We start from the raw sequence: 16,786 nt of genomic DNA, 5'->3' as shown, positions 1-16,786 counted from the left end.
ATAACTTTAGTAGATAGTGGGCGGGTGTGGATTTAGAAAGTGGTACCCATTGCGGGTAGTGAGCGGGTGATGGGTTTGAGACATTACCCGCCCCGCATCCCCTCGCCCTGCATCCGCCCATTAAATACCCATTAAATTTTTGGATTATTATGAATTTAGGTATAATTTTAGAGACTAATTTATAAATCTGAATATTGTATAAGATATATGATGTCAAGCGGGTCTAGCTGGGTACGTCTCCAGTTGGGTAGTGGGTGTAGGGATGAATTTGATAATGTACTCGTGTGGATGGATGTGGATTTGGAAAATTTTACCCATCATGGGTGGTGGTTGGGTGGTGGATTTAAAAATATTAGGTGGGGATGAGGGATGGAGTATCCGCACCTGATCCGCCCGTTTACCATCCCTACCGGTAATCCTATTCCCTGGTAATCTTTTATTCCCACTGATAATCTTACATTCCGTGAACCAAACACACCTTAAGGTGTTTGAATATTCATTATCAAATATGTGAGAGTTTTGAGAATAAATACTACAACTTCTAAACACCTTATGGTGCGTTTGGTTCACGGAATGTAAGATTATCATTGAGAATGTAAGATTACCAGGGAATATGATTACTGGGAATGTTGTATTTTGTGTTTGGTTGGCTTAGCAGGAATGTAAGATTACCGTGTTTGGTTAAAGGAATAAAAGATTTTTGGAATGTATATTTGACCAAATTGTCCTTATTATATATTTGTAAAATATTACAAGTTGGAAAATATTTATATAATTTTTTTACAAAATTAAAAATATAAAAAAAGGTTTAATGAAAGGGTACAATTTTATTTTAACCCCTGAACTTTATATAAAATTTTAATTATAGATTTTTTTTGTAAATCTAAAATAATTTAAGGATAAATTTGTAATTTAACTTTCGTAGAATTTTTATTATTCAATAACATAAGAATAATATTTTTGAAAAAAAAAAAAATTTAAGGCCATTTTAGTCCAAAACACAGGTAATCCAACAATACCTAAGGAAATAGAGGTAATGACATTCCCGGTAATATACCAAAAAAATTCACTATTGGTAATCTTACATTACCGGGAATGAGATTCCGGGGCTAACCAAACGGGGGAATGTGGATTTCATTCCCATGAAAATCCCACATTCCCCCATCCAAACACCCCCTTAGATTAATCGAAAAATAGTAATTAAATGAATAAATATCTTTTATTAGATATTTATTATTATCGCATTTCAAAAATCTTAAAATTCAATTGAACTATAACGACTTATATTAATTGATTCTTTTTTTTGAAGAATTATATTAATTGATTCAAATATTGGGTACGTTGACGATGATACGTCTCCAGAAGCTGTACTTTTCAACCCAAAAACCAAACAATTCAGTACAAAAAAAGTCTCTACCAAATTCATTTTGCGTTCTAACAAATCAATCTTCTGGTAAACCAAAAAACAGATGAACTGCTCGCCTAAATCTAAACCCTAAATCATCAAAGATAATTTAAAACCGATAATAATAGTAATATACTAATCATGACTGAACCAGAAACGTGATCACTTCTGGTCAGCCTTTTTTATTATTTTTTTGTTGATTTAATTATTATAGACATGAAGTTTCTGAGAAATCACTACCAAGACAACACCATCTGTTCCTTTTTTCCCCATAATCAAATAATCTAATCTTGTTTTCTGCCGACCTTTTCATTTTTTCCAACGTATATTCTTAGTTTGAACTGTTCAATATTGTGTGTTTTCTGGAAACGATTGAATCTTTCTTATCTGGGCAGTTTTCAACTGGGGTTTGGTGATTCTGATCTGGGTTTTCCTTGCTTAGGCCAAGAGATTCATCTTTTTCGAAATTCAAAAGGGTTTGAAGTTATGGATTTAGCTCAGATTCAACCTGCTGGAGATGGGGAAATGGAGGAAACGGATTCGAGTATCCCAATCATGGAAAATAATGTTCAGAGAACATATTTTCCTGGCATGGTGAGAAAAAAATCATACGTGTTTGATGGTTGTGGGAATTATTACAACAAGGAATGGGATCTAGCTCAGGGTAGTGGGAAACAGTTTTGTTGGTACCATGTTGAGCTTCCAAAAGGGAAACAGAAGCTCTCACAATCTGCACAGTACCTCGTCGATGTTCTTTGTCCGCCGTTAAAGCTTCAAGACATTCTTTCACTCGTTAGCAATGGACCCTTTTGTGGACATGTCGATGGAGCCCTCATCTTTCGGGTTAATTCGCCTGGTCCACCTTCCAGTAACTTTACAGTTAGGCTGGCTGCAAGGGTTACCGAGAATTCGGTGATCACCGTGTCTTTGGGACGTGTTCCGAGGCTCGGTTTCTCTCCGGTCGGTCGATCTCTTCTGTCGGAGATTCCTAGTGTCGAAAGTCCTAATTGTAGAGAAGAGGGGCAGCAGGGTGGTATTATTATTAGGGAACATGTTCTTGAGTTCTTGTTGACAATGAATCACTCTGAGGAGGCTGATAATCCGGTTCCGAAATCGGTCTCGAACCTTGTCGTTCACATCGTCGACACGCACGTCGATCACCTTCAAGATGTTGTTACCAATTTCGAGATGGATTTGGATTCGGTTGAGCTCGAATTGGACCGAGGTAAATTCAATCCCTATGATCAGCAATAAACATTGCATGATTCCTTGTATGTTGACACTGGTTTATAGCTTTTCATGCAATGGATTCAAAGTTCATATGTGCATAACTGGTATAAAGGACTTTCCTCGACATAGAATCAGCTTGCAAAAATCGAATCGATTTAAACCGCAACTCGAATAATTGTTCTGCTTAATCTCAGGTGGATTTGCTTTAAGGAAAGAAATGCTCGATGATCGAAGATTCCCGAAAATGAGTCTCAATCTGCAACGTCTCCTGCAGGTAATTTCGACTTCCCCCCTTGTACATTGCCTTGGAGGAACTATTTTAACAACTCCGAACCTCCATCAAGGAACAGACACGGTTAAAAGGCGGGAAGACGCTGTTTAGCCATTCCGAGGCGATGTATCGATGATGTCTCCTTGTCAACCTACATGTTAATAATTTGAGCTTGCTTTAGTTTTGCCATAGCTTGTGCCTGCACTCGTATGAATAACATGTGAATTGAACTGGCATTGCTTGTATGCATTCTCCGAAAAATGCAGGTAATTGCACATGGGGAGCAAGTATTTCCCAGAGTGAAGGAAAAATGTTGTTCGAAACATTGGTTTGCAAGTGAAGACATTAACGCCCTCGAAGAGCTGATCGGACGGTTGAGGAGGTTGAAAGAGAACGTCGGGTTTCAAGCAAACCGTGTTGCCGCGATTCAGGCCGGTTTAGATAGCTGGCAGTCGGAGCAAATCAACAGAAAACTCTATTACCTCTCATTCCTTTCCGTTATATTCCTTCCTCTGTCCGTTATAACCGGAGGTAATTCTCGTCTCTACCGACCCCTTATGATCCGAAATTCTCGTCTCTACCGACCCCTTATGATTAGGAATCGGATTTATCGTTAGATGTTATCTGCCTGCATTGAATTCCTTGCCTTGTTTGTGTTGAATTTTGCAGTGTTTGGAATGAATGTGGGAGGAGTTCCATGGACAGTGCAAAAGGACCCTGCATTGAAAGACGGCTTCCGAAAAGTAATGTTCCTATGTTTAGCAATGTTGATTCTAGTGCTGCTATGCTTCATTCTCCCCGCTCTCTATTCCCGATTGACCGCATGGCGTCGGAGGCGGTCATTGCGACGAAGTTGGTCGCATAACCGGAGATCGTTCCTTAAGAGAAGCAGTGTGATTCAAGAAAACGGCGGCGGTTACATTAGGATTTGACGGAGTTGATGGAAGTCGATAACATCGGGTTCTCATTTGACTAGGTGCTTTCCGCAATCACGTTTGCGGAGTATCGTATCGGATAAACGTACAGATTTTCCGGGTGCATCATCTCGCCGGACTGAAAATAGGAAATTTTCTGCTTCTTGCTCTTATTTAGGCTAGGAGGGTGCTTCTTTTCTTTGGCATGTCCAGTTGAATGTTGTATCGTTCTTTGTTTATGGTTTAATTGTACATGTTTGTAATAGTATTAAAGTTCGACTATAACACGCACTTCAATTTTTGAAATGATGGAGTCTAAATTGAATTATAAATCTTTATGGATTCAAAATACAATTTTATAACATTTAGGACTAAATCATACTTTTATTATTTTTAAGGGGTTGAAATATAATTTACAATTTTATAACATTTAGGACTAAATCATACTTTTATTATTTTTAAGGGTTTGAAATATAATTTATGGATAAACTACACAACTCCTCACTAAGCTTTCACTCTCTCTTATTTTTAATTGTTTCAGTTTATTCACTAAACTTTCGAATTACTCTTGTTTTGGTAATTTTGAATTATTTATTATTATTATTATTATTCTATGATGTGACATTTTTATTATTGTTTAATATAAAATTAATTTAAAATAAATATTAAAATAATATCCCTAACCTTAACCCTTCATCTTTTTCATCCCAATCCCCATTGACAACCACTCCCTCTCTTCACCGTTAGCCTTCGGAACCGACAATTGTTTGATCCCAATTTATATCGAGAGACTCGTTTTGACACGATAAGTTCAATCTTGGTGGTTGTTTAACCATAAAATATCCCATAACAAGGGAGTCTCGACGAAAACATTTCGGTTTCCTCACTTTCGAACTTCAATTCACATACTTCGAAGTATATTATGACAAAGTGGAGGTCAGATTCAGAGGCGAAGCAACCCATGAAATCTAAGACAAAACGACCACCATCTATGGCGATTAACGACCACCATCATTTCATTTTTCTCACTTTTGATCAGATTCAGAGCATGTTCCGATAAAATAGAGGTTAGAATTAGACTCAGGGGTCGAAACGAAGCGACCGATGAAATCTAAGACCGAATGACCACCACCTATGGCCGTCGACGATGGTGTCCAATGCCAATGAACAATAAGATCACCTTCTATTTTTATTTTATATTTTAAATTATTTTATATTAAATAATAATAAAAATGTCGCATCATACCAAAATAATAATAACATAATTCAAAATGAATAAAACAGTAACAAATCGAACATTTAGCAAGTAAATTAAAAAGAAATTAAAAGTATAGAGAGTAAAACAGGAGAGAGTCAACTTAAGTGAGAAATGATTATTTGAGCATGTAATTTGCCTTGGCAGTTAAGGTGCTTTCACTCTAAGTTAGTCCTAAGTTTGAATCCTATTAGTTTTCTTATTATTTTCTTTTATTATGTCATAATCTAAAATAAAATATATAAAATATTTTACAATCTAATAGCAAATGTGACACATTCAAATTGGAGATTATTATTTTTTAATTAAATAAAAATAAAAATTAAATTAATAAAAAAATTTAAATACTGAGAATTAAATGTATAATTATATTAATGGTGTTAACTGTCACATTATCATTTTCGCTAAATTTTAATTGAAGATTTAAATAGTTGAGTGATTTGATTTATAAAATCAGAATACCGGTTATCAAAATTAAAAGGGGTAATAGTTAAATGGTCATACAAGTAGTTTACCCATATTAGAATACAGAAAATGACGTGGTCTCATGCTAACCGTTAGATCGGGAATTTCGTTGACGTGGCATTATTCACTAACCGCCTCTAATAGAAACTGAATGGCGGGCGGCCGAGCACGTTCGTTGTTAATCTAGAACCTACCATCTCTCACCAAAGATTAGAATATACAAAACCCTAAACCCTGTAAACCTCTCCCACTCGCATTTCATTACCATCCTTCACAAAGAACTTCAAACCGATCCTCCTCTGCTCTACGTCCAAGTTACAGCCATGGCTACGGCAGCTTTGCTTCGTTCATTTCGACGCCGCGACGCCGTCTCTGCACCTCTATCAGCTTACAAATGCGTAGGTTTCCAATCCTTTTCTGTGCGCTTTAAAACTTTTCTAGTTCGGTTTCGGCGATTCGTTTGATTGATCTGTGTTACTTGGTGTCATCCTTTGGTTGGTTGCCTGCAAAGTCGAGGAAAAGTGGAATTTATCTAGATTTGCCTAGTTTTGCATCTTTTGATCTGAAGGTTACTAAAAGTAGTTACAGCGGAAGAACTATTGTTATCCTAGTGGTTCTTTAGATCAAATTAGTTTAGGGTTTGTCTTAATTACTGTGTTTCCCTGATTTTTGCGTTAGAATTGTCTATCGTGTGAAAATGATTATTACAGTTTGTTCAGTACTTGAGTAATTTTCCCACCTGAATGAAATGGGATGGAATTGATGATGTCTATGGTTAATTTGTTGTTGTGCAGCTTACTAGCAATGGCAAGAGCTCAGCCGGAATTAATTGGACAAGTTTTTCAAGAGCTTTCAGGTAACCGTGATTTGGGCCATTATCATTATTTTGTTTTTGCAGTGAACCTGTGATTGCTCAATGTAACTTTCTTGTTATTCCTTTGAAGCAGTGCAAGACCTGCAGGCAATGATGTTATTGGTATTGATTTGGGGACAACCAACTCCTGTGTTGCTGTCATGGAGGGAAAGGTAAGAATTAGACTAGTGCGCTGATGTGCTTACGACTTTGTTATTGGCTTTGGACGGTGAAGCTATTCTATGCTTATATCTGATTGAGTCTATCATGGTATTCAGAATCCCAAGGTTATTGAGAACTCGGAGGGTGCACGGACCACACCATCTGTTGTTGCCTTCAACCAAAAGGGAGAGTTACTTGTGGGCACCCCTGCAAAACGTCAGGCAGTTACCAATCCAACTAATACAGTATTTGGGACCAAGCGTCTGATTGGTAGACGATATGATGATCCCCAGACAACAAAGGAAATGGGGATGGTTCCTTTCAAGATTGTGAGGGCTCCCAATGGAGATGCCTGGGTTGAAGCGAATGGGCAGAAATATTCTCCTAGCCAAATTGGTGCATTTATTTTGACCAAGATGAAGGAAACTGCCGAGGCTTACCTGGGAAAGAGCGTTTCTAATGCTGTTATCACTGTTCCAGCTTATTTCAATGATGCTCAGAGACAAGCAACTAAGGATGCTGGTAGAATTGCAGGCCTTGATGTTCAGAGAATAATCAATGAGCCTACTGCAGCTGCCCTTTCATATGGAATGAACAACAAGGAGGGTCTCATTGCAGTTTTCGATCTTGGTGGTGGAACATTTGATATTTCAATTTTGGAGATCTCTAATGGCGTCTTTGAGGTGCGCATCTTTTTTCTATTCTAAGAGGTCTTGTTTTAGGCATTATTAGGCCAATTGTATGAATTAAATCTTTTATCCAGGTCAAAGCAACAAATGGTGATACTTTCTTGGGAGGAGAAGACTTTGACAATGCCTTGCTGGAATTCTTGGTGAGCGAATTCAAGAAAACAGAGGGAATTGATCTTTCAAAGGATAAACTTGCACTCCAGAGGCTTCGGGAAGCTGCTGAAAAGGCTAAAATTGAACTCTCATCAACTTCGCAGACTGAAATTAATCTTCCATTTATAACAGCCGATGCATCTGGGGCAAAACACTTGAATATCACATTGACCAGATCAAAGTTCGAGTCTTTGGTAAATCACCTGATTGAGAGGACCAAGGCTCCTTGTAAGAATTGTTTGAAGGATGCTGGCATTTCTACAAAGGATATTCATGAGGTTCTTCTTGTTGGAGGGATGACTCGTGTACCTAAAGTACAAGAAGTAGTGTTGGGGATCTTTGGAAAGAGTCCAAGCAAAGGTGTCAATCCTGACGAGGCGGTTGCTATGGGAGCAGCAATTCAGGGTGGTATACTTCGAGGTGATGTTAAAGAGTTGCTTCTGCTTGATGTCACTCCTTTGTCACTTGGTATTGAGACACTTGGTGGTATATTCACAAGGCTAATCAACCGGAACACCACCATTCCAACAAAGAAAAGTCAGGTGCGTCTTTGGTGCAAATGTTTGCATTTTTCTTCGAGAAACATTTGATATTGAAATAAAGTCGGCAGTAATCCTTTGGACATGATAAGTTGACAAATTTTCTTGGTTCTGTTTTGTGCGTAATCGAAGTCTAATTGCTTCCAGACATGTATTGTATTAATTTTAATTATTTTTGTTGTTCATGTTTGGTGGGGTTCCTTGTTTTATTTTTTCAGGTGTTCTCCACTGCAGCTGATAACCAAACACAAGTAGGCATTAAGGTACTTCAAGGTGAGCGTGAAATGGCTGCTGACAATAAGACGTTGGGTGAGTTTGACTTGGTCGGCATCCCGCCCGCTCCTAGAGGCATGCCTCAGATTGAAGTGACTTTTGACATCGATGCCAATGGTATTGTCACTGTTTCTGCCAAGGATAAGGCCACTGGGAAAGAACAACAGATTACCATCCGTTCATCGGGTGGTCTCTCAGAGGATGAGATCAATAAGATGGTGAAGGAAGCCGAGTTGCATGCCCAGAAGGACCAACAAAGAAAAGCCCTGATCGATATAAAAAACAATGCAGACACCACTATTTACAGTGTGGAGAAGAGCTTGAACGAGTACAGAGACAAGGTTCCTGCCGAAGTTGCAAAAGTGATAGAGGATGCCGTTGCGGATTTGAGGAAGGCAATGGAAGGAGAGGACGTGGATGAGATTAAGGCCAAGATCGATGCAGCAAACAAAGCAGTGTCGAAGATCGGGGAACACATGTCTGGTGGTTCATCCGGTGGTGCTGAAGGTGGTTCTTCCGGGGGTGCCCAAGGTGGTGGTGACCAGGCACAAGAGGCCGAATACGAAGAGATGAAAAAGTGAGCAATCAGCCAATGATTCGCGTAGTTGTTTCCCTTATTTCTGAGATGGTATGTCCAGTTTTGTATCTAAATGACCAAAAGAGTTGGATTTATTAGGAATTTGAGGGCAGAGACCTTTCAAACACTAGGTTAATTTATCTGAAAAGTGTCCTAAATAAGGAAAGGCTACTTTCGGTTGATATAATATTTGCTTCTTGAATGCCTGTTGTTGCAATTTCTATAATCGATACATTCAATTTTGTCTTTCATCTTATATTTTTATAGGTAATTCTTAAAGTCTTTTTGGATTTGTGGTCATAGGCCTTGATTATAGTGTAGATACACAATTATGAGAAAATGAATCTTCCAATATATTTGATTATTTTTATTTAATTAAGAAGTGATCTTGTTTATTTTTATTTAATTAAAAGGGGTCATTTGTTGACTATTGAATGTTTAGTTACTGAAATTTTAACTGTTGACAGTGAGAAAAAAAAATGAAAAAGTTACACAAACATTATCAAGTTTTAATTAAATAAAAATAAAATTATTGAATATTGTATTTTTTGAATCTAGTAAAGAGAAATATACACAAAAGTGATTAATCATATAGTTTTTTTATAATTTTAAATAAACATCTAATTTTTTTTAAAATTTTAAATGAATTAAAAAAAATTAATCAACAATTTATTAAATCTTAACCTAGTTAAATGGTTAAATATTCCAAGTCTAAACCATGGATTTGATAAAAAAAATTGCAATTTGTGATACTAATTTGATGTAATCTAAACATATATTTTAGTGTCCTGTCAATATAGAAATGTGTGTGTGAAACCTATGAAAAATATTTGTACGTCATGGTCGATGTTTGAAAATTGTGGGGGTTAGTGTTGAAAGTTTGATGGACTCCCAAGAATATGATGCTTCGTGGTTCCGACAATTGGTCCCCCCAGAGGGTGTGATGGTGCCACCCCAAATGTCAAACGTTCTTGAAGAAGACCCAGAATCCGAATCTGCATATAATAATCTATCAAGATAAGAACTTCCCACAGATTTGAAAAGCTAACATGTGGCCGTGTTTGGGTTCCGAGAAAATTGAAAGAAAACATAATCGTGGGCAAAAAAATAAAAGTAAATAAATAAAATGAAAGTGAGGTATACCTTTTTACCATACACTAGCAAAAGGAGACGATTTGGTGGTATAATATTTCCCTAAAAAGTTCTTATAAACTTTAGGTATGATATTGTTGGTGAAAATAATTCAATTTCGTAGACAGTTCATTCTTTTTGATTTGAATAAAGAATCGTAATTAGTGAGAAGACTATCGTTGGCCGGTGTTATCTAATGAGAGGGTTAAAGGCATAATGAGAGATGTGGTGAAACTTATCGTCTCTAGCACTTGTTTAGTTGGAATTGAAGGGTATTTATAGTAGTTCTTAGTAAATAAGGCTATATAGCGATAGGATAAGCTACACTAGATACCGTTAAACTTTAGGCGTCTATCGTTTATATCATTGAATTTTTAATTTTGTTAATTATATCATTGAACTTTGATTTCCGTCTCAATTATACCACTGGACCGTTAAATCATTAACAACCAAATCAAAATGACATCGTTTTGTGACGTGTCTATGTCGATAGCCGTCAGCCACGTCATCGTGTCGTTAACTATTTAACGATTCAGTAATATAATTGAAACGAAAATTAAAATTCAATACTATAATTAGAAAAATTGAAAGTTCAACGTTACAAACGATACAACGCCTAAAGTTCACTGCTATCCATATAGTTTACCCATAAGGTTATTATAAGGTTATTTTATGTGTATTATTTTTAAAGTCAGAAACCGAACAAACAAGTGCCACGGCATGTGCAGGATAATGTAAGCTAACAGGGACAAGTCCCATGTTGTTATCATATCTCTTGCACTTAATAATAATAATAATAATAATAATAATAATAATAATATAATAATAATAATAATAATAATAATAATAATAATAATAATAATAATAATAATAATAATAATGTCAACTTTGAGTTGAGATAAAGAAAATGACATTCTTTATTTTTTTTTTCCTTTTTTCTTCCTTTTGCCTCTAAGTAAAATTAAATTTAGTGATTTGTGGGGTCAATGACATCTCTTATTTCTACATGATGATTGTTCTTTGTTTGGTTACTGAGAAAATGCACAGCACGCTATTACTTGAATTTTCTTGGAGAAAATAAAAATTCAGGTTTATTCATGATATTCACAAAATTTTAAAGTTAATATTTATTTTTTATTAATCGATAAATATAAGATAATATCTGTTTAAAAAATATTTTTAATATGTATTTTTTTATTATTGATACTCGAACCTAAAATCTTAAAAAATAACAATAATTATTTTTACGACCGATATCGTTCTATAAGTGCAAAATTAACAAGAAATTTAAATCATGACAATATCAACACAAACTCATAATTTCATATAGCGTAAAAACATAAAAAGGTTAAGTACTAAGATTTTGATTTAGACTTCACATAGTAATACATAATAGCAATTTAAAACTAATATATATATATATATATATAAGCGCAAATTCTATCATAATTAAAGTTTAATTAAACTGAACCTTGTGAAACTTTGTATACCACTTTACTGTTGTCGGCGGTGCCCCGTTTTTCACCACTAACAGCCACGCCGACGCCTTGATACTGAGGTGGCACGACGGCCCCCGGCGAAGTATAGTAATTTGGCCTATCGTACGCTGCCGCGTGTGTGTATGCAGCATCTGTCACCCCACCGCTCGGCGACCTCACCGCCTGATGTGGTATGGTCGACACGGGGTGGTGTTGCGTAGGCGGCGGAGGTTGTTGAGGTGGCGGTTGTTGCGACACCATGTTGTAGATCGGTTGATCCCGGTAAACTTCTTGTGGCATTCTCTGTAGTACGTTGGTGTAGTAGCCTTGACCGGCTTGTCCGGTTACCGGTCGAACCATTTGGGGTGGTGCAGGTGCCGGTGCTGGAGCGGGAACTGGTGGTGGTGCGTGGTAGAGGGTGGCCGGAGCTTGTCCTGGAACTGGTGCCGGGATCATGTAAACTGGATTATCCGCCGGATGTGGTGGGCCTGGAGCTGCCGTTATGGTTGTTTGGAAACTCCCGGAGGAAATATGTTTATCCGGCCAGTATCCAGCCGTCACCGGAGCGTGCTGTTGTACGGTCATCGGCGGCACTTTTTCTGGTAACTTCTGGGCGTAGTATTCTCCTGTGTAAGGCATAGAAGCAGCGGCGTCTTCAGCTTTCTTCCTATACATCTGTTCTTGATCACGAATTTGAAGCCTCTGCAGGTCTTGTATTTGTCTTTGAATTTCACCTGGATTCAAACTATAATCTGTCCCCAGGATTTCCGGAACCGGAGGCGGCGGCGTAATCACCGGTTCCCCCACATGATCGCGGATTTTGACCGGCGGAGGTGGAGCCATCCCCTTTTCAAGTCCAAACAAGAAATCGACTTTGCTTTGGGGGATCGTAGCGGCTTTTTCACCACCGTGAGTCGGACCTGAATTCAAAGCATCAACGAACCGTTCGCGGTCCAGTTTCGATCCTTCTCTCCCGAAATTCACGGAACCAGTCGCCGGAAACACGAAAAGCCGCATCCTCGCCGGCTTAGCCGAGGCTCGATAAAGCCGATCGTATTCGTGCATCATGTGTTCGAGATCATCATCGTTGGTAACAGAAATAAGCGAGTCGAGGTCTTCGCCGGGGAGCTGGTACTTGAACGAAACGTCGCCGTCGCCACCTCCGCACAAAGCGGAGAGCTTAGCGATCATGGAGGAGAATTTGATGTTCCGATCAACGGACAGGATCTTCGTCTCACCGCCGATGTAAGATAGCTGATTATCATGAGGCCGAGGATGGATTTTTCCACCATAGCTGCACATGAACTTAGCCTTGTAACTTTGTTGCTGCTGAGATGGATCCTCCCACGGCGGCGGATTCTCAAACTCGATCTCTCTGGATCGCGGCGATGAGTCGCCGGAATCTGGATAAGAATTATAAGGATAATTCTCCATCTCTCTCTCTCTCTTGTTTTACAGTGGTTTTAGAAGAATTGGAGAGACTAAATTTTTAGTGCCTTTTATTAAGGGATAATTTGACCGTGGTGGTACGGGGATTGTGTGCTGCGTGGGCGAGTTTTAGGGTTGGATTACTGGACACGTGGCTTATTACGAATGGAGTATGATGCAAATGAAGGTGAATTTAGGGTGACACTGTGGGAACTAACATCGCATGCAATTTTATTTTCTTTTAACAACTGTATTGAATTTTATTAGAGAATTTTACTGATTATGTCTATAAAAAAAGTAAAAATAAAATAAAGAAAAAGGACACAATAATAATCAAAGTTTTCTTTTAACTTTATTGTGCATCATACGTAATAATATAATAATGGTTGATATTATTATTTTTCTCTCCATCCAACTAAATGTTTTAGAGATGACGGAGTGACGAGCGAATCAAAATAAATTTACAAGTTATTTCGCAAAATAGATTCGAGTATATTGATAAACAATCACACAAAAAATCTAATCACTAAAATATCACCGACACTAAAAATAAGGGACGAAGAATGTTGTTGCACGAATCGAGTGGTTTTCGTGGTAAATGAATGATTATTGTTCCTTAAGGCCCGGGTTCGAGCACCGAGAACGTCAGAGGTGTGAGCGTTCAATATTAAGATGTTCAGAGTTATCTTAAAAAATATACTATATTATACTTACCTCATATATGTTATTGGTATTTTATGTAAATAAGTTATATTAAGTTGAATCCGATTAATTACCCATTACATTAAAAGAGAAATAAGTATATATTAATGCTTTAAAGTCAAAGTCAATTATTTGGCTTTTGTTAGAGGCTTCTCATGTGATAGCCACTAAGCCATCTTGGTGTGTTTGCGGCTAATAGCGTGGACAAAATTGGTCACTCAAAAATTAAAATTTTAATTTAATTTGATTTAATCCTTAATTTTATAAATTTATTTTAATTAAAAAAATTTAAATTTAAATTAAGTTATAAAATATAATTTGAATAATTTAAATTTTTAATAATTAATATATTAATTTTCAAATTTAAGTCGAGTATTTCAATTTTTCATGATTACGTGAATCACTAATAAAAGATACGATTTTTTTAAAAACACATTGTATATGTATATAATAATAGAATATTGTTTAAATTGACATCAAATAATATCATAAATATTATAAATATTTATAATTAAATTTAAACACAATTCCAATAAATCAACTAAAAAAATTTAAATAAAATTTAAATTATATAATAAAATTCATCAACTTAAATAACTCAAAATTTTTAACCCGAACACAAATAGATCATTATTAGTAAATTACATCACAAAGCAGCTTATTATTAGTAAGATAATAAATGGGTCATTCAATTAATTCATCGTCACAAGTAGATCATTAGACCATTAAAAATAAACTACACAAATGATCACTAATGTTAAGAGTAAGTTTTTGTTTTCTTTCGCTAAACTTTCAAAACTAACAAATTGATCTCAACATTATCAATATATAATAAATCGGTAATTCGTCGTTAACAACCGTTACTGTGAGTGACAAAATACTGATATCACACGTTACAACAAACGTGCCATGTGAGACCATCAGTTTGACTCTCCATAGACATCATCTCCACTCTTCGCCTTCTTCACTTATTTGACTTCTCTATTTCCTTCGTTATTAACCCCGATTTTTGTTGTTGAAACTTTCCACTATTATTGGTCTCGAGAAGCCTAAAGTTAATCTTTAATTGGGCACACCTTTGTTCATGTTCGTTCATTTATTAAATGAATATAAAATTATGTTCATACTCGTTTATTTAGCTTATATAATAAAAGTGATTGTCACCATGATTGAAATTATTTATTAAATAATTATCGAACTAATGGATTGTATAGATTGTTTACTATGTGCCTTGTATTTATACATTTATTTGTACTTGATGTCTAATTCCATTTACTTAATTTAATTTTTTGAAGTTTATTTTATTACTTGACATCCTTACATGTTACTTAAATATGTGTTATCGTCCAAAGATCTCATCCCCACTAGAGTCATAAAGTTTAGGGTTTACAAATTGAAAACATAGCAAATTATTTAAACGAATATCCCATTCCAATAACCAACGGAGGACCGAATTGCAAAACAAACAAAATATGAGAGCTTGGAGACAAAGCTTATAAATAATAAACGTCACACAAAAATTTAGTCGATTGATGATTTATGTATCGATACTGACCTTGAGATATTGATACTTATGAATTGATATCGATATTAATATTTAAGTGTTTGAAGAAAAAGTCCTTCGTGGATAGGGATGACAAACGAGTACATTTTTGTGGATTTCGTACTGTACCTGCTCTAATTGGGATGAGAATGGGTATAAATTTAGTGGGTAATAGGTGGGTGTGAATTTAGAAAGTGGTACTCGTCGCCGGTAGTGGGCGGGTGATGAGTTTTTACGGGATAAGTGAATATTATTTAGGCTTTATACTGCAGTAGATGCAGATAGACTCGAGAAGGGAGGGCCTTGGAATTTCAATAATCATTTGTTGATATTGCATCGGCTGGTGGAGGGGGGAAGACCCCCTGACAGTGCCTTTAGCTTACGTCGACTATTGGGTTCGGGTACATGATATTCCAATGGGCAAGATGACTGAAAGGATGGCTAAAGCACTGGGAGACTTTATCGGATCCTTTGTTGATTATGATTCAAAGTCATTTGCTACAAGGCACAATAGAGTTATGAGAATAAAAGTTAAAGTGGATGTTAGACAATCTTTGAAACGTAGAAAGAAAATGCTTCTGAAGAATGGGACGGTTCATCATGTCCGTTTCGAATATGAAAAATTAACCATGTTTTGTTTCTTATGTGGCAAGCTTGGCCATGGGGAAAACTTCTGTCCTATCAGGGCTAATCATGGGGACAAAGACCTCCCTATAGGATGGGACCTTTCCATCCGAGCTCCTCCATACAAGGCGGTTATTCCGACGAGTATCTAGCTGCGGGAGGTTGGCTAGAAATGAGAACAGTTTCCAAATTTTCAGCCTAACAAAAATTCTGAGATTGCACAAGTTAAGGAGAATTCGGATCCAAAAATAGGGGTGGGTCAAATCCCCCAATCAAAGGCACCAATTGATTTACTCCAACAGAATATGGAAACTAATAAAAAAATGAAGGGTTATAGATTTAAATGTGGGGAAAGGCAGTAATGGGCTATTTTCTACAGAATCTTCATCGGTTTCTTTATTTGATTATGTTACAGTTATAGGCCAGGAGGATGATGAGGACCCAATAATGGAAGCTCCAAGTAGGAAATGACCCAGACATCAATCTCCAACACAAAATGTTACAAGTCACTTTCAACTGTTGTTGCTAAAGAATCTGCTCAGGTTCTTAATAATGATTTATCGGCAGACCTTACTCAGCAGGCCAGCCGTGAACAATTAAAACTTTATGATGGAACGTTCGGGGTTTGGGGCAACCCCGAGCGGTTAGGTGTCTCAAACATTCTATTAGAGACGCAAGCCCCTCTTTAATTTTTTAAGTGAAACAAAATTACATAATTTCAGAATGGAACAAGTGAGGAAGAAATGTGGTTTTCCTAATGGCATTGAGGTTGCAGCAGTGGGTAGGAGCGAAAGCCTCTGTATGGCTTGGAAGCAGCACTGTAAAATATCCATTCTTTCTTTCTCTCAAAGGCGTATTGACCAAGGGTCGGCTCTTAGCCCTTACATTTTCGCCTTGATTATGGACGACATCTATTGTGCGACACCAGACGGTGTTCCATGGTGTATGCTTTTCGCTGACGACATTGTCCTAGTTGCAGAAATAAGAACTGAGCTGAATAGTAGACTGACTACATGGAAGACTGCTTTGGAAGAAAAAGGCCTAAGAATCAATATTGAAAAGACAGAGTATTTATGTTCAAACTTCAGTGGGAA

The 16,786-nt window shown here is 36.8% G+C and overlaps 3 protein-coding genes across 5 annotated transcripts; 2 read left to right on the top strand and 1 right to left on the bottom strand.

Moving 5' to 3' along the window:
- The first annotated feature begins 1,645 nt into the window (after positions 1 to 1,645).
- Positions 1,646 to 4,001, top strand: LOC120176416. The gene is made up of 4 exons (XM_039182844.1): positions 1,646 to 2,630; positions 2,830 to 2,909; positions 3,173 to 3,437; positions 3,576 to 4,001. The coding sequence occupies exons 1-4, from the start codon at positions 1,892 to 1,894 to the stop codon at positions 3,836 to 3,838; spliced, it is 1,347 nt and encodes a 448-aa protein (XP_039038775.1). The 5' UTR covers positions 1,646 to 1,891; the 3' UTR covers positions 3,839 to 4,001.
- Positions 4,002 to 5,726: 1,725 nt separating this feature from the next.
- LOC120176411 (heat shock 70 kDa protein, mitochondrial-like) lies at positions 5,727 to 9,003 on the top strand. Its single transcript, XM_039182836.1, has 6 exons — positions 5,727 to 5,938; positions 6,335 to 6,396; positions 6,488 to 6,566; positions 6,672 to 7,238; positions 7,319 to 7,939; positions 8,155 to 9,003. Exons 1-6 carry the CDS (start codon positions 5,864 to 5,866, stop codon positions 8,788 to 8,790), a joined length of 2,040 nt encoding a protein of 679 aa, XP_039038767.1. The 5' UTR covers positions 5,727 to 5,863; the 3' UTR covers positions 8,791 to 9,003.
- Positions 9,004 to 11,219: 2,216 nt separating this feature from the next.
- LOC120176412 (leucine-rich repeat extensin-like protein 2) lies at positions 11,220 to 12,869 on the bottom strand. 3 transcript variants are annotated; one of them, XM_039182839.1, is made up of 2 exons: positions 12,355 to 12,868; positions 11,220 to 12,309 (listed from the first exon to the last, which is right to left on the bottom strand). In XM_039182839.1, the coding sequence occupies exons 1-2, from the start codon at positions 12,827 to 12,829 to the stop codon at positions 11,378 to 11,380; spliced, it is 1,407 nt and encodes a 468-aa protein (XP_039038770.1). In that variant the 5' UTR covers positions 12,830 to 12,868; the 3' UTR covers positions 11,220 to 11,377. The 3 variants fall into 3 exon arrangements, with proteins under 3 accessions (XP_039038770.1, XP_039038769.1, XP_039038768.1); XM_039182838.1 differs by having other exon boundaries at positions 11,220 to 12,312; positions 12,358 to 12,868; XM_039182837.1 differs by having other exon boundaries at positions 11,220 to 12,869.
- Positions 12,870 to 16,786: the final 3,917 nt, after the last annotated feature.

This window comes from Hibiscus syriacus, unplaced genomic scaffold (assembly GCF_006381635.1).
Source record: "Hibiscus syriacus cultivar Baekdansim isolate YM2019G1 unplaced genomic scaffold, ASM638163v2 tig00112243_pilon, whole genome shotgun sequence".
Taxonomy (NCBI): domain Eukaryota; kingdom Viridiplantae; phylum Streptophyta; class Magnoliopsida; order Malvales; family Malvaceae; genus Hibiscus; species Hibiscus syriacus.
The sequence above is the reverse complement of the archived record's forward strand: the minus strand, read 5'-3'. Positions and strand labels throughout refer to the sequence as shown.